General features: G+C 31.2%; 1 protein-coding gene across 1 annotated transcript; it reads right to left on the bottom strand.

Moving 5' to 3' along the window:
- Nucleotides 1–7,374: 7,374 nt before the first annotated feature.
- LOC125873867 (uncharacterized) lies at nucleotides 7,375–16,415 on the bottom strand. The gene is made up of 5 exons (XM_049554712.1): nucleotides 16,314–16,415; nucleotides 15,463–15,552; nucleotides 10,685–10,771; nucleotides 7,518–7,607; nucleotides 7,375–7,443 (listed from the first exon to the last, which is right to left on the bottom strand). Exons 1-5 carry the CDS (start codon nucleotides 16,413–16,415, stop codon nucleotides 7,375–7,377), a joined length of 438 nt encoding a protein of 145 aa, XP_049410669.1.
- Between the last annotated feature and the right edge of the window lie 2,303 nt (nucleotides 16,416–18,718).

Raw genomic sequence — 18,718 nt, 5'->3', positions numbered from 1 at the left:
GGTCATTTATTCAACAACGAGAATAGTGCTTGTGTGACTTATACGACGGAAGTGGCTAGACAATGAAGAATGGTGTAAGTAAGAGAATGACTATGTTGAGAGTGCTGCGACTTTGGAAACTACAGTTTGTGAAGTTCGTCATAAGGGAATGGATTGTGTAGTATATTATGATGATGAAGTTACACCAACCAAAATCAGAAGTTCTACGGTGGTTTTATAGTGTGGGTGTATATCATTACAGGGTCATTGTACGGCAACTACGACGGTACTCGTGTTATCTTGGTTAGGGTTATGGGCTATGTTGTTTCTGCCATCGATCGGGCTTACGAAATTGTGCATATCATTTTCGATCAGAGACTGAAGTGCTTTGGTAATGTTTTGCAATTATTTAATGAGTGTAAATGAACATGTTGTTTGAGTACGACCTTCTCAATGGATCTGATGTCTTATAGTGGTGGATTTAGCGGTTGTTCATGATGTGGTACTAGTGATATATGGAAGCGGAGAAATCTGAGTTGTCAGTTGTTTCACCTAATCGGGTCAGAAGGTTGATGTTGCATTCTCGATTGAGAAATCAAGTGGTTGCTACTATGAACGCTTGAGTTAAACATTAATTATAAGGAAAGTTATAGTGGTGGATCGAGTTAATCGATCTTGTCTTGTTTCTAGGACAAGGTACGACCCTTGGGTGGTCATGATTATATTGGGAACTAATGACTTCATGATGAGTCAAAAGAAATGGGCAACAATAAGCCATGGATGAAGAAAGTTTTAACAAGTATACTCGTGTAAAGGCAATTAAGGATTTTAGCGAGAAGGTACGATTAAAAAGGAATCGGGTTGGTTTTGTCAAGATGTGGGTTGGCAAGGTAAGAGATGATTGGTTGTATCAACTTTTTAGCCATTGGAAGGACTTTTGCATGGTTTGAGTTATAGTAGTTAAATACTTGTGATTGTAAAAGAGTTCGATGAAGTTTCATTTGAGAAGTTTGACTTAAGGTAAAAGGTAATATGCGGTGGATGTTTGGCCAAGAAACTATAACGATAAATGATTTACGGGAAGAACAAGAGTCTTGCGCGATGGATATAAGTTAAGAGATGTGAAGGAATAAGACATCACGTGTAGATCCTTAGTTTGAAGTTGAGGATTGTGTAAATTTCTGCTTTTATGTTAGATATGACAATGCAAGGTGGATTGGTTCAACACAAATGTATGATGTGTTATAAGCTACTTTTTGAACACTTGGTATTGGTGTTGGTGGTAAACGTTGATGTATGAGAAATTCTGCAGTTTTTGAATTGGTTTGAATTGTTCAGCTTATGGTAGGTGGCTTACGAGTGTCCAACTAGAAGGACTTATAGCTCTACATGGTTATTGAGGATTTTGAACTAGGTTGATAACTCTATTTATGGAATTATCCAAACTGTTGTAACGCGTTACATAGATCCTTGATGGTAAATAGAGGTTGTGTGCTCATAGTATACGGAATTATTGGAGTGACCAAGAACTGCTTCAAGTTTCGGCATGAGATATATGATGGTTTGAATAATAGTTGAAGCTGGGTAAGTAAAGGATCGCGTGTAATCGATATTAGTCGTGATTCAATAGTTCTATCTCAATGAAAAGGTACTATGAGATTTAGAACTTGGATTATTAGAGATTGGGTGAGACCCATATCGATTGTGGAATGCTTCAATGGAAGGAGGAAGGACCATAATTCAAAATTTTGGAAGCAACGATGTGTTTCTAAGAATGACTGGATACTAGTGGCCGTCTGAGGGTAAAGTAATTGGCCGGTGTGACTATGATGTTCTGGTAGTATTGATATTGTTGGCTTTAATGGATTATTGTAAAAAGTATGAGAAAATGGATAAATTGAGTATGTCAATGATTGTTATGAGGCGGGACTGGCTGATTGTGAAGTCAGACGAATGAGAAGGTGTGTTATGGACATCGTGGAAGGGATATCTTGGGTTGTTCAATTTCGGTTTTGTATATTCTTATGTGACCACCTACCTCATTTCAGACATGGTTTTGGATTATGATTCTCTGTCTATGTTCAGACATGTTTTTACTTTTGTGGGTGGATGCCTAGTGGTGAATCGGATGGTCGATTCATGCTCTCTTGGCAGAATAGAATACTTGTGTGGGTGGGCCGATTCAGAGATAGTGGGTTCGATGTGGTATTAGGGTGGTGGAAGGTTTTCGAAAGTTGTACTAGTGTCATCTTGCTTTTGGAAAGGTATAGAGAGGCTACCGTATGTGGCTACAATTTTTGGCTATTTTGGTATTTATCTTGCCCCTGTATGCATGGTTCAGCTAGGTGTGGTTCGATGCTTAGGTGGCCCGTGGGCCTAGTTCTTCCATTGCTGGAATTGTCTACAATTACGGATCCTACTTCAGTGTTTTGGTGGCATCCTTAGAGGTTTTATATGCTTGGATGGGTCGATCATCAGTTGGATACTTGATCATTTTTATCTGTGGGTTAGATAAGCGTGATTATTCCAAGATGGGTGCTCGATGGATATGCATCAGATTAGTATGACTCAGACTTGTGGAAATGTGGTAATGAGAATAGAATTTTTTCTAGAGTCGGTGATGGTTTGTGTGTTGTGAGAGCTTGGTGACTGATTTAGGTTCATCCTTTATTTTTCTATGGTTATTGATTCCGAAATTTCTCTCGTGGTTACATGATTGAGGGCTTGTCATGGTAAATACGTTGTGGTTGTGAGATCTTAGATTCAGATTCAGTCTTTAAGTTAGTCGGTGGTTTGAAATAACCCTTTGAGGGTTAAGTTGTCAAGATTCATTTAGGAATCCTTATATGGATTTTTGGGATAAGGTTTAAGAATGGGTTCGTTTGGAGTAGTAATTATTGAGTTCGGAAATTTCACCTCGGGGTTGATAGCGTCTAGTATTTTTTGCCTTCTTCTACTTTATGTTCGAGGACGAACATGATTTTTAGTGGTGAATAATGTAATGCCCCTAAAGGTCATTTTTGGAAATTTTCATAAAGTGACCGTTTTAGCCCTCCCGATAATTGTCCCGAGTCCTAATTGTTGTATTTTCGAAGTTGGTTTGAAGGAAAATTGATGAAAAGTTGAGTTTTTGGAAAGTTGAGTTTTTAAGAGTTAAAGTTTGGCTAAAAGTGCTATTTCGAGTCATTTGGAGTTTCGAGACTCGAATCTGATTTTCGTCGATTCCAGCAGTTTTAGAATGTCGAAACGGGTCTATGAGAATTTACGGAATCGAATTTAGAGTTAAAACGAAGATTTGAGGTCCTAAGTTGCTAAAATTGTGAAATTTTGATCAAGAGTTCACTTTGGTCAACAAACGAGGTTCTGGTGCTCGAAATGGAATTCCGAGGGGACCATTGGATTCAGGGGGTGATTCTAAGTCTAGAATGAGTCTTGGTTGAATTTTCAGAGGCCCCGAGTGCGTTTTGAATTTTTGAGCCAAATGTTAGTTTCTTGACGCCTTATCGGATACCGGGTCAAGGAGACCTCGAATTCAAATTTCGACGATTTCATTGAGTCCGAAATGTCATTTTCAAGCTAGTAGCATATTTGGTTGTGTTCGGGAAGTGCCAAATGAGTTTTGGGTGAGCTTTTAAGCTTCTTGGATGCTTTGACACTATTTCAGCAAATTGTCGCAACTAAAGGGTTCATTATTAGTTTTAAAGGTCGAAAAATTATTCCGAAGGTTCTGAAATTTTGAGAATGAATTATAGGACTTATCTGCAAATTTTGGTGCATTTTCGCTAACCCGAGATTGGACTTTTATCGCAATAAGAAATAATTGTTTATCGAGTAGAAATGATATTTGACTGGGCAAACGAGCATGAAATTAAGCTCTGATTGAACGAGCAGGTCCGTATCATTATTTAAGACATTTACAAAAAGAATCGAGTCATTTCACTATCGTATGAGGAAATTACGGCCTTTTTAGTGAAAGATTAACTGCTGTTTTTCTAGTGCATAACAGTCATGTACTGTTATAAAAATCTCATACTGTGTTCATTTGGTATTTTGAGCATATCGGGAGTTCTAGAGATCGGAATGGAGTGATTCTTATGGGTTTCTTCTTGAATTAATATGAGGGTTAGTATTCAATCTTCAATTCGACATTTTCTCGTAATTTCTTTATATGGTTTTTCTTCCTATCCGTAAATCTCTTGGAAAAAATTGAGGTTTTATCAATTTGGACTCCCTTTTTTATGAAAAAGGTATATTTACGATCCTTATGTTATGGGTAAAATTATTTTAACATAAAATTATTGATTCATCAATTATTTTCATCATATTAACCGCGTACAATTTGGACTTTTCCGGTAAAGTTAAAGTTTGATAAATTGAGAATTTCAAGGTCGATCTTAACTCCGTTTTTGATGAAATTTCATATTTGAACTTATCTAAGCATGGATAAGATGTTTTTCAAGAGATATTTCATTTTCTAGTCGGAGTTTCGGATCCGAATATTTTAGGCTTCTTCAAGAACGTGGATTTTCCTTCAAATTGAGTTTGTGAATTGATTTCAACTCCATTTTCAAATTGATTTTCACCATTAGCTTCCAAATTATTTAAGGATCATTTCACATCAAAAATTTCTAGATTTGGGTATCGTTTTCCGGTATGAAACTTTTGGACCGTTTTGCCCTTTTTCCCTAAATTTCTTGATTTTGGTATCATTGGACTCGAATTGTGATTGTGATTAATTGTTTGAATAGATTATCGTGATCTGGATTATACTCGGAAAGGAAAGGCTCAAGTCAAGTAACTTTTGGAGTTCGTTTTAAGGCAAGTGGCTTCCAAACTTTGTAAAACTCTTAGACTACGCATGACTACTTTCCTAATTGTGTTGGGGAGTAATGGGGATTGAGGATGGGTTTTATTTGTTGATTGAAATTGTTGTAAATGAAAGATGGGGAATAAAACGAGCTAAATGTGTTATATGTGACTTGAATTTGTTGAATAAGTCATGTGATAACTGATATTGAGGGGATAGAAGAGCATGAGTAGGCTATGATTGATACAGACATTGATGTTGAGACAGATGATGTGTAATACTATGATGTGGTCGTGATATGGTTGTGATTGAGACAGATGATGTGTAATACTATGATGTGATCGTGATATGGTTGTGATTGAGACAGATGATGTGTAATACTATGATGTGGTCTTGATATGGTTGTGATTGAGACAGGTGATGTGTAATACTATGATGTGGTCGTGATATGGTTGTGATTGAGACAGATGATGTGTAATACTATGATGTGATCGTGATATGGTTGTGATTGAGACAGATGATGTGTAATACTATGATGTGGTCTTGATATGGTTGTGATTGAGACAGGTGATGTGTAATACTATGATGTGGTCGTGATATGGTTGTGATTGAGACAGATGATGTGTAATACTATGATGTGATCATGATATGATTGTGATTGATGACATATGCATATTCATTATTCATCCCATGTGTGAACTATCTGTTGTATGAGTTCTGAGACACTGATATGAGGATGGATGGATATGAGACACAGTTGAGACTAGCTCCAGCTAGAGATATATGAGATGGACTAGCTCCGGCTAGCGATTTGGATGTCGATTGGATCTGGTTCCGGCGGTGATACATGGTCCATGTGTGGCCCCCATGGGTTCTGATTTGAGTATTCAGCGCGGACAATGAACGTGAAAACACAAACAATAATAATAAAAACAATATATAGAGGAACAATATATGTTTTATTGTGACTTTCTTAACTTTGCTTACCAATGTTTGAAGGGATGTCACGTTCGGATAAGTAGTTAGCTTCTCCCCGATTTTTAATGTAAATTCCGTTGCAAGATTCGATACATGTTCCAACTATATATTTTTTTATCAATTTTTTACCGCGCACATGTGGTTTACGTCTCGGTGTCACCTGCAAATTAAATCATTTAATGATCATGCATAAAGAGTCGATCTCACTATAAATTCTAATATAGTATTTTTGAGCTAACCTGCAATGGTTCTTCATTTTCTCTTAATTTCTTCGTTATTTTAGGAACTTCCCTATATACAAGAAATTTGTAAACCTCTATCAAAGATCGAAACTTTTTGTTTGTCTCCAAATGATGGTAGACCTGTTTGCCGACAATTATAGAATATCTATTTTGTCATAATTTCATCAAATAAAAGATATAATCGATTTTTGTTGGCAGGTTTTGTTGGCAGGAAAACATGTATATTAATCAAAAGAAAACTTACATAATCAATTATTAAACCACCTGGGCGAGAAATATTCTTGATGATCCAATTTCGCTTTCTATGTTCAAATGTATGTGTATGCATGTAATGCATATTATTTGGTAGCATTTCATTCTGCAATCAAAACATTAGTTATGGAATTCAAATTTATCAAATATCCATTCTCAAAAGGTAATTATCTGGACAAAGTGGGGAGAATCAACACTTTGTCATCAAGTAATACACAAAATATTGAAGCATCCACATTTTATATTTTAAAGGATCATGGCATGGACAGCACAATACAATGAAGTATGTTTCTTCTATTTTTGTCTAGAAGGTTAGGTCAGGCCTATAATTGTTTCCGACGTATTTGTACGATTAATTTTGAATGAAACTCTAGACTTAGCTTGTTAGATGACCTTTAAAAAAATAATTAGATATTTTATAAACTGAAAAATTGTGTGAAGTAATTAAGAAGGTTCTCAAAAAAACAGCAAAATCGCTTGTTTGCTAGTAAGATATATATATATATATACACACAAAGTGCTAGAATGCCCAAAAAAATATTTGTCCATCAATCGTATGCATTTTGTAACAACATCAATGATGGTTGTGGTTATGCATCTCTAAAGTTTCACTAAATAATTGAATGTGAGATGAAAAGTTCCATCCAAAATCAGAATTTCATTCTAACCAAATTAATATTTTGGGTGAAAATTAATTTTAAAGGCATCTATTTCTAAGGAAATTCTTAAACTAAAAGATGTACAGTAATAAGCAGACATATTTTTTAGTATTCAGATCTTAATACATTCACTTAATATTGAGATGTCTATTCAAAGATTCATGCACTTCTATCATTCAGATATGCATTCAGATTTTGACGTCTTATATATAATCATAAAAAAAAAATGAGGATTTAAACTTGCTAGAAAACATCTAATACACTACAACTATTACTATTATTTATATGTATTCAAATTATTGTTTTACTTTTTTTTATTTATGTCACTATAGCATGATCAGTTTAGTTTAAATAGAAATATGAGGCTTCATATAGCCAAATTCATTTATTTTTTTGAATTGAGATATAGTTAAATGTTATTGTTATGTGACTTAGATGTGCTAGCTCTAGAAAAAAATTATCTTTCTTCCGTAAGATTACTAATACTAGAAAAGTTCTTATCGAATAGAACAAAAGATTTGTATACCTGTCTTAATAGAAGAAGAACTAAATACCTTATAATAAGTATGTTAAACAATAAAGAATTTTTTTAAAGCTTACCAATGACACACCAGCTTGTGGTGCAACAGAAGATATCGGAATTGCCATTATTGCATCTCTACGATCAACTTTGTGGTGCTTATCCATTTTCTGGTAGAAAATAAATACTTAGTTATATATTATGTAAAATTAAAAATTGTGTGAAGTAATATTGGAGGAAACAATAAAAAAGATATCATCTAACAAAATAATGATGAAATTGCTAGTATGCTAGTAATTGTTTTATATATATATATATACATTAATTAATATTTAAATAGTTAATAAAGTTCTAGAATATCACAAAATAGAAACAAATAGATGTTTTTTCGTAAATCTTATGCTTTCAATAACAAATGCAATGATATTCTTGAAAAAACTCAAGTTTCTTTGTAACTCTTATAGCATCTTCACATAAAAAAGGTTACTTTCTATTCTTATTAAAAGAAATTATAGTTTCAATAGTTAATTACACAAACTAATTTGTATTTTAATATATTTATCTATAGCATAATTTAAGAGGAGTGATGATAGTAAAGTCAAGTGCTCTATGTTAATTTAATGTTTGTTCAATTTTCATCAAAATTGTGATGCTTAATTTGTAGGCGTTTGGACAAGTGATTTCATCTTGTGATTTGAAATCATGAGATGAAAATCAGTATTTGGACAAGTGATTTCATCTCATGATTTCAAATTATTAGATGAAATCCCAAATTCTCCAAAAAATATTTGATTTGGAAATTTTATATCATGATGTCACATTTTCAACTACAAAAATTGACGCACAAGTTTATATTTTATATAAAAAAAATCATATATCTACATAATATTGTGCAAGAATACCTAAGGAGTAATAAAATATTTACGAAATATGAACATGATGATATAATTACTAAAGGTATTGACCATGTTCAATTATATTAAAGAGTACTACACTACAACTCATGTTTAATGTTACCATTTTATTGAACTAAATTAAAGTTCAATCAATAAATGTTGTATTTTTTTTTAGAAAAATTTTTGATAGTGTATTATACTTTTGTTATGAACTTTTTCTTATTTGGTAAGATTGTAAAAAATAATTTGGGGTATTTTGATAGTTTTAATAACTTCTGGAGATTTTATTTTTATGAGCCAAAAATACAACTTAAAAATTTAAATTACATGTCCACATAAAACTTAATTTTATATCACGATTTCATCTCACATGGATGTTTATTAAACTAACTTTTTTATATGGGTATAAATAGCTCAAAAGACTTTTGTATATGGTGAGTTTTATCACGGGTAGATGTTTGATTTTTTTTCATTATCTCACATATTTTATATTGAGGTGATACAATAGTAATTTTCTAAGTCATGTATGATTTCGATTTGAAAAAAAAAATATTTATATGTTTTTAATATTTGAAAAAAATCAGTCACTAAAAATAAAAATGTTCTTCATGCATCATAGCCACCATCATCTATTATTTACAATTATTATTGGCACCAATCATAATTGGGATAAAAATCATCGAACTATATCGGCAATCACTATGATAAGTCACAATTATATTGTTAGCCACCATCATCTATCACCACAATCATTAGTTATCACTATTGTCCAACTATCAACCACCACCAAACTATTACATTCAACTTCTACCACCATCACTATCAATAGCTTATATCAACAACACCATCATTAGTCAATACACCATCCTCAATTGACATCCACCACCAATGTAGCTAGTCATCACAACCATCAACCATCATATAATTTTTTTTAAAAATATTTTTGTAGTTTTAAATTAATTTTAGTTTCTTAAATTTTAGATTAAATGGTTTATAAGACACATTTACTATGACCGATTTTTTTATAACACACTCATATTTTATGGCGGTCCTATGACCCTCCCCCCGAATATTTTTTAAAGCACTTATTTGGCATTATCGGGTGGGATAAATAAAAAAATAAAAGCTTTGTTATTTCGTTTGTACACACTTGTTGATCAAAAGGTACAAACAAAGGGGTTTGATCATTTTCACTTACTTACACTCTTCGAACAAAGTAAAAATGGAGATCCTTTCATTCACACTTCAATTTTTTCTCGAAGTAATCAAATGAATCTTTTGAAATTTAATCTCATGAATCATTATATTCTTCCATAATTAAGTTTTATCTTGTGTCACAATTGATAAATGTCAAATGAATGCTTAAAAAATATTCAAGTGGATACTATGTCCTCCATAAAGTATGAGTACATTACTACTAATTTGGTCATAGATTGTATCATTTTTTTCATTTTCCCTAAACTTTGTGCTTATTAAACTTTAAATAAATAACCATTTTACATATTTTATGTTCAATAATGAGTAACCTTATTATTTAGTATTCATATTTTAATACATCGTCTTAATATTGAATAGTCTATAAAGAGATTGCTAATGCACATCTTATCAGTCAAATATACATTCAGATTTAGACATCTTCAATATACTCTTAAAACAAATATGAGGCCTTAGCCTTGTTAGAGAAACTCTCAAACTACTATTATCATTATTACTATTACTTATATGCATTTAACATATTTTTTACTTCTATTTTTATTTGTATGACTATGGCGTGATTAATTTTGCTTAAATGGAGAAATGAGGATTCATATAATCAATTTTAACTTGTTTGGGATTGATAAATAGCTAAATATTGTTGTTGTTATGTGATTCAAATGTTTTAGCTTTAGAAAGAAAATCCTTCTCTTTCTTCCATTAGACGACTAACTTTAAGAAAGTTATTTCCAAATGAATAAAAAATATTTACATATGTTTATGCTTAAAAAAATCTCTCTAAAAATAAAAACTCTCTTCATACATTATAGCCATTAATTTTATAATAGTGAATAATACCGTATGGACGAAAGTTGTCTTGAAAGACCTATCATTTTTTGACATGAATGTAGGACAAAACTAAAAACAACAAAATTAGAAAATATAATTTAGACTTATATTTATCTATATGAAATATTCAAACATTGATGTTGTGATGTAATCCTTATGTCTTAGTTCTAGAGAAGAATATTTTTCTTTCTTTCATAACACAATTAACATTAACAAGTTGTTCAAGAATCCATCAAAAGTTTTTTGTACACATCTCAAAAGGACAAAAACTAACACCTTATAATTGGAGGAACTTTTTAAAAGCTTACCTCAACAACATCATCTTTTGATTCTTGAGGTGCAAAAAAAGATATGGGAACTTCCCTTAATGTTGCATCTTCATCACCAACTTTGTTCTGCTTATTCATATCCAAGTAAAAAATATGAAAAAAATAGTTAGATCTTTTTTAAAATGAAAACTTGTATGAAGTGATGGAGAAGGCTTTCAAAAGAGATGTAAATAGCTTACTTACTATATTTCAAGTAATATTTTAAGAACTTAATCAAAGTTCTACAATACCCAAATAAAAAATATTTGTCCATTGATATTATACATTCTGTAACAAGATCATTAATGTTTGTGGTCTTGCATCTTTTAAATTTCACTAAATTCATTGAATGTGTTACAAAAAAAAATTCATCCTAAATCCAAATCTTTTTCTAAGAAAGTTATATTTTTGGGTAAAATCAATTTTAAAAGCTTCTTTTTATAATGAAATTGTTAAAAGTTGTCACAACATCTATCACATACTAAATTAATCCTCACCACAGTAGCAATTATTTCTCTTTTAATTTGGCCAAATCTACGAGGATTGATCTCCTCTATTCTGACCTAGATTTACTAAAACGTGAATCCTTAAAATGGAAAAATGGAAAGAAATGGCTAGATAACGAGGAAAAATTATGAAAAGCTTAGATCCATCTGACTAGTGGTTATGATAAATTTCCAAATTGAAAAACTACTATATTATCCATTATCATGATATGTGAAATGAATCTACTTAGTTATTATTGATATAATTATCCTCCCTAATCAATAAAAATTGTATACATTTTTTCAGAAATGTTAAAATATGAAAAGATCATTTGAGATAGTTTGGTCATATCATAGGTTGTTCTATAGATGAATCGATCTATTCGTGTGAAAATATGATAAGTAGAAGTATTAAATATCATATGAAAGAAGGTTTTCTCTGAAGACTTATCAGTTTTTGACATAATGCATACTTAACTATGAATATCGCACAACGGAGAAAAAATGTGTATGGGTGATATCTACTAGTAAATATTAGAATTTAGGTCTCTTTTGTTTGCATTAATTAAGATTTAATTTTAATCATTCAAATCTCATCCATTAAATATTTATGTTTTTTAGGTTAGAATCTCAATCATTAAGTACATTTTGTTATGATGCGGGCATTTGTTGGGTCTGGATAGGTATAAATGATTAGATCTATAACAAAGTCTTATCATTGATATGTCTACTCAAAGGTTTCTAAATACATTACAGTTCACTAATTCTATCCATTCATTGCTAGCTCCATACTCCATCATTATCAATCATCATCATAATTGTCCATCATTATCAACTACTACCATCAACCGCCCACAACTGCCATCATCAACGACCACCACTACCATCCCTAAATCAACTACAACACCACTAGCTATCATTTACAATTATTATTTTCATCAATCATCATTATAATAAAATCATCGAGCATTATCGACAATCACCATCATAAGTAACCACTCACAACTATATATATTTCCAACCACCGTCATCATTCATCACTATCATTAACTATTAACCACCCCGGTAATACTACCATAAACTGCTACAACCATCATTACCAATAAGTACTATCCATAACGCCAATATTAGTTACCACACCATCATCAATTGACATTCACTATTACCTCCGCTAGTCATCACAACCATAAACTAGCATATAATGTTTTAAAATATTTTGTTGATATATAAAGTGTTAGATTAGTCTCTTATTTTATTAAATTTTTGGGGGAAATGCTAAAATGACACCTATACTATGGACAGATTTGAAGTAATAACACTTGTAATAGTTGTTTAAAGTATTTCTTTGATAATTATCATGTGAGTTGTATAACAAATTAAAGCTTTATTATTTTATTTTCACATTTGCACTAATTAAAAGGCAAAAAAAAGTTGTTCTATGTTTATCACTTAGTTACACTCTTCGAACAAAATAAATAATGATAACCCTCTATATGACACTACAATTTTTCGTCAAAAAATCTGTAGAATCTTCTAAAATTTAATCTCTTGAATAACTATGTTCTTTCATAATCAATTTTTTTCTTGAGTCACATCACATAAATTACCAAAAATCACCTTTAAAAATATCCAAGGGGTACTAGGTTTCCAAAAAAGGTACAATTGTTTAGGCGTTATCTTAACAATTTTTCCAAAAATTTATATTTATTAATTTTTTTCATACTCATGTGTATAACGACTAATTCGATCATTTGAGTGGCTAAAGCCACAGTACCCTGGTTGGAGTCCCCATAGTGAATTATCTAATAAGACCTCAAAGATAGGGAGGGTATAAAAACTTATATCTCTTGTTTAATCATTGTGTTGTGATGTAATGTTATGTCGTGTTATGTTAGGAGGTGACCTAGTCATATAGACCTCTAGAAGAGACTCTGAGAATGATTAAAAGTATGAACCAAGTATTCTTCATGCTTGTTGCATTCATTTTATGTTGATGAGTTAAGCCTTGTTCATGATGTAGTGAGAACCTACAGTCCATAAAAATGAATTAATTTAGCATATAAAGTTCTTTAAAGGGGTTAATTAATAGAGTAGAAACTCCATGAATTAGGCTATTGTGATCATAGAAAACTATTGTATGATGAAATAACCCTTAGGTTATAAATTAGACCTTGAGAAAGGGTAGAAAGAAATGGGTTTGAAAATTTTAAAAGCCATTGTTTGAATAGTAGATGATTAAATATTTTTAAATTTATTTGTTTTAGACTTTGAGGAAATGAATGGCTCAAAGTGAATTAGCTTGCTCAATTAAAGTTCTTCAGTTGATGTTAGGTTATGATTTACCTTGAGTTAGACTTTGATTAGTTACTTGTGTGTATTGTAAGTCTGTAAAGAACAAATAACTACTAAGATATATATAGACAGACACTATTCTGATGATGAGTGACTCGATTTCGATGTGAGCTTATTCATAAGCAGTTGTGGGTGATGAATACCATTTCAATATGATATATGAGTGTGTAATGGATCGAGTACCACACAGGTACGGTACATGAATAGATAGGGGCTCATGAATAGTTGGAAAAGATTAAAGTCTTTTAGTATGTGTGATTGAGTGAGTCACAGATGAGACTAATGAGATGCAGAAACTTTTCCTATATAACTCAGTGTGGATGTAATTGCATATTTGTGTGTGAACGCTTATATTATTTAGAGTTTGTGATTTTATTATTTCTGTTGTGGTGACTTATATAACTGATGATGTGTCGACATTAATACATCGAAAGTGAGATTATCTACTTGGTGGATGTTGACTACTTGACTTGATGAGTTATTGATTATGTCTACCTTCTTGTTGGATTTACATGTCTACTTATTTGTTGGATTTAAATGACTATGATTCCTACTAGTACATTGGTGTTTGTACTAATGCTACTATTGCAATTTTGTTTGAGCGCAGACTATGATCTAGAATCTTTCACGAGGCCCCACATTCGAAGCAATTGCACTTCTTATGTGACGATGAGTTACTCCTTTTCAGGCTGCCACAGATCTTCTAGGGGACTGGTGTTTATCTCTTTCAGAAATTGTTTTATTTATTTATTTATTACTCTTCTCAAGTATTTTAATTGAACTCATGTATGATGACTTTTGGATTCTGAAGTTATAATAATTTATACATTCACATTTCTTAATCTATTATACTTGAGACTTTATGTCTTGTCTTAATGTTTTTAAATGAGTCGGTTATAGTATTGCTTAGTTGGTAAAATATGGTGTGCCCACTGTGGAGTTAGTGTGTGTCTTAGATTGTGACAAAATTGGGATCAAATCTTTAGGTTCTTTGATCGTGTTATTACTTTATCCTTGGTGATCCAAATTGGTATATAACATTCACTTTTTCTCTCACAAATGATGTGGATACGTTCAGGAGAAGCTATAGTTGAGGCACTTGAGCCGGCAGTTACTATTGTGATGCGTGATAGTGGAGATAATCAGGGCAGCAACACCAGCCAAGGCTAACGCCCCAGTTGTTGACCAGGTTAGAGACAAGTCCAAGTCCCCACACTTCTAAATAATCTTTAATATGGTAGAAGAGAAAGCAATGGCACTAGTTTAGGAGATTGTTGCGCTAGCTCTGACTTTATCAGATGTAGTCATTCAAGTATTGACTTTGTTGAGGGGTTTGGTAGGGACTGGAGTGGCACCCGAAATTTTGACAGGGCATTATTTATGGGTCTAGTATGTTGTTGATATGGCTTCGTGGATGGACAAGGTTTTTGAGATAGGGCTATTTTCATGAACAATGACTGGACCGGTGATGACGAGAGATCAGCATGATCTATTTTGGAGAGTCACTAAGATGAATCCTCGAAGGTTCTATGTTTTTGAGTCTGAGGATGTTAACGAGTTCAATAACAAACGTATTATTTATTTTTCATATCTTAATACACCATCTTAACATTGAGATGTCAATTCAGATATTCTTAATACATGTCTTATCATTTACATATGCATCCATATTTAGACGCCTTATACTCTTAAAACGACAAATGAAGCCTTAGACTTGTTAGAGAACTTCTAATACTATAGTTAAATGTTGTTGGTTTTATGTGCCTCAGATGCTTTGGCTCTAGAAAGAAAAATGTTTATCTTTATTCTTTAAGACAACTAACATTAAAAAACTTATTCCCAAATGCATCAAAATATTATTTTTACATCTATTAAAAGGAACAGAACTAAGAACCTTAAAATATGTAAGCTAAACAATGAAGAAACTTTTCAAAAGCTTACCTCTAAAACATCATCTTGAGGTGCAACAGATGATATGGAAATCGCCACTATTGCATCTTCAACGTCTACTTTGAAGAGCGTATCCATATTCTAGTAGAAAATATAAAATAATTTGTTATTTATTTCGTAAAATCAAAAATTGTGTGAACTAATTATATTGGAGGAGACTATCAAAAAGTTTTCCTTTAAATAAAATAAAGATCAAAATTGCTAACTTGATTGTAATTTATATGTCTGTTATAACATTTTAAAACCTTAATAAGAGTTTCGGAATACCCCCAACAGAATAAAAAAAAAAAGGTGATTTTCCATTGGTCTTAGGTTTTCAATAATAGAAACAATGATTTCCTTGGGAAGTTCAAATTTCTTTATCATTTTTCAAGCATCTTCACATTATAAGATTGTTTTACTTTCTATTCTTGTTAAAAGAAACAGTAGTTTCAACGGTAATACAAATTAATTTATCTTTTTAATATATGTATTTATTTTTTAAAAAAAAGAGTAGTAACAATTTAAGCCAGATTCTCAACGTTAATTCAATGTTATTTCAATGTTCATGTGGGTATAACTGGATCAAAACACTTTCATCTATTATGTGTTTAAACAAGGGTAGAAGTTTGAGATTTTCTCATTACTTGATTTTGTAGCAAGGTGATGTCAAACATTTAATTTATTTTTATTTATAAAACTATTTAGATGTTATTGTTATGATACGATTCAATTGTATTCTTTTCTTTCATAACACAATTAACATCAAAAAGTTGTTCAAGTACCCATCAAAAAAATAGTGTACATGGCTTATAAGGAAAAAAATAAGCACCTTATAATTAGAGGAACTTTTTAAGGCTTACCTCTAAATCATCAACTTTTGGTTTTTGAGGTGTGATAACAGATATGGGAACATCCATTAACATTGCGTCTTCATCACCATGAATTTTGCTTTGGTTATCCATATTCTAGTAAAAAAATAAGAAAGCTTAGTTAGATCTTTTGTAAGACAAAAATATTTTGTGAATTAATAGAAAAAAAATTCAAAAATGATGAAAATTGCTAGCTTGCTAGTAATTTATATATACGTGTCAAGTAACATCTTAACAACTTAATCAAAATGCTAGATCACCAACAGAAAAAAGAGTCAGAGTAAAAGATGCTTGTCCATCAATGTATACAAACTGTAACAAGATCAAGATCAATTATTGTTCTGGTCATACATCTCAAACGATTTACTAAATATATTGGATGTATGATAAAAATAAATCATTCTTTATCAAAAATTCTTCCTAAAAACGTTTTAAAATTTGGAAAATATCAATTTTAAAATTTCTCTTTAAAAAAAAAATTAAAGGCGCACACAACCTCTAGATCTATCACAAATTAAATTAATCTCCACTCAAAGCAACAATCATTTATCTTTTAATGGTCAAACCTAAGATGATCTATCTACTTTATTAGAACTTGCATCCTTGAAATAAAAATAAATGCTTAGATAAATAGAGAAGGGGGACTTAGATCCGTCATAAGAAAAATTATAAATTTCGATCTATTGCGAGCATGCATCTCTCAAGATTCATTGGATTAGTGATAAAAAAAAATAATTTCTTATATTTAAATTTATTTCAAAAAAAATTATGAATTTTGAGAAAAATCAACTTTAAAGACTTCTTTGTACAAGGAAATTGTTAAAGTGGTTGCTACCTTTAGATCTATCACAAGTTAAATTTATTTTCACCATGTCAATAATTTTTATTTTTTTTAATTTGGTCAAACCCAAAGTGATCGATCTGCTCTCTTTCCTTCTAGATGTACTAGAACTTTCATCCATAAAATATTAAGAAAATAATAATAATAATAATAGAAAAAAAGAATCAAGAACCTAGATAATTTAATAATAGAAGATATATAGATAGATCAATGAAATTAAGAAGGCATAAGTCTAAACCTCAAACTTATTTGTAGCAGCTGAGCTGGATTAAGAATCTTCTTCTAATAGAATGAACTCAGCAGGCGGAGAAGACAAAGTGAGAGTAAAAAGAAATTGTTTAGATATATACTAGTCTATTTCAGAGTTGGTAAGAAAATTAACTTTGTTTCTTTTAAATGCTTTTTTGGGAGGTAGAATTGAAGGCAAATTCGTGTAATCTTTCTTTTGAATAGTTTTGGTGTGTGTTTGATATAATTTCCTTAAAAGTCATTCAAATATTGAAAAGATTTCACTAAAATTATTTTAAATTTTTTTTCCTATAAAGTAATTCAACTATAACTTTATGTCCTAAAATAAAAAAATTATTTCTCTCAATAGGTTTCTTAGCTGATATACCATGTCTTATTAATTTCTTATCCTCATATCATGTACGATACAACATAAGTTAAATTTGAATACAAAAACATTAAATTTAACAATTTAATTTTACATATACGTCAATTTAAGTCCTTAATTATTTTGAAATTAACTATTATCTCCTAACGAGGATGATATCTGATGCAGTTATTAATTAATATGTTTTGTAAAAACTAGAAAGGTAATTTTTGGAAATTTTTATAAAAGTAGCATTTTATCCTTTTCTATAGTGACCCTGAGTTATTTTTGAATGAATTTTAAAATTGTTTTTGAGCTTTGAGTACAAAGTTGTGAATTTTCAAAGTTTTTTATTTCAAACGGTTAAAGTTAGTAAAATGTAGTTATTGAAGTTTTGAGTGTCAGAATAAATTTTTTATCAATTTCATCAGTTCTAGAATGTGGAGATTGGTCGAAGAGTGTTGTCACATTCAAATTCAGAGTCTTTTTTTAGGATTTGAGGTCTTACGCTGGAACTTTGTGAAATTTTAGGTTTTGGGTTAATATTGGTCAATATTCAGGGTTCAGATGCTCGAATAAGAATTCTAAGAGTTATGTTGGATTCGAAGGATGATTTTAGGCCTAAATGAGGTCTTGATTGAAGTTTCAGAGGTCCAGAGCTTGATTAAGCATTTAGGCCCGTCACAGATCTCTCCTCTATCCGGACCAAGTTGGACAGCCTCCAGGCCAACCTTGATGCCATCATAACCCCTCCCACAAATAAGCCAGAGTATGCACCTACTGCATTGGCTAATGACATAGTGCTTGATTCTTTATTCAGACATTGTGCACCTCAACTAATGCAAAATGCATAAGCTGAGGGTGGCTATGATAAAGGAAACCAAATGAAAAAAAAGGGTATGAAAAGAGTTTAGTGTTGAAAAGAGAAAAAGTATGAAAGAGGATGTGACTTTGTGCAAA

This window comes from Solanum stenotomum, chromosome 8, assembly GCF_019186545.1.
Source record: "Solanum stenotomum isolate F172 chromosome 8, ASM1918654v1, whole genome shotgun sequence".
In the NCBI taxonomy this organism is placed as follows: domain Eukaryota; kingdom Viridiplantae; phylum Streptophyta; class Magnoliopsida; order Solanales; family Solanaceae; genus Solanum; species Solanum stenotomum.
Note: the sequence above shows the minus strand (reverse complement) of the source record. Positions and strands in the feature narration are given on the sequence as shown.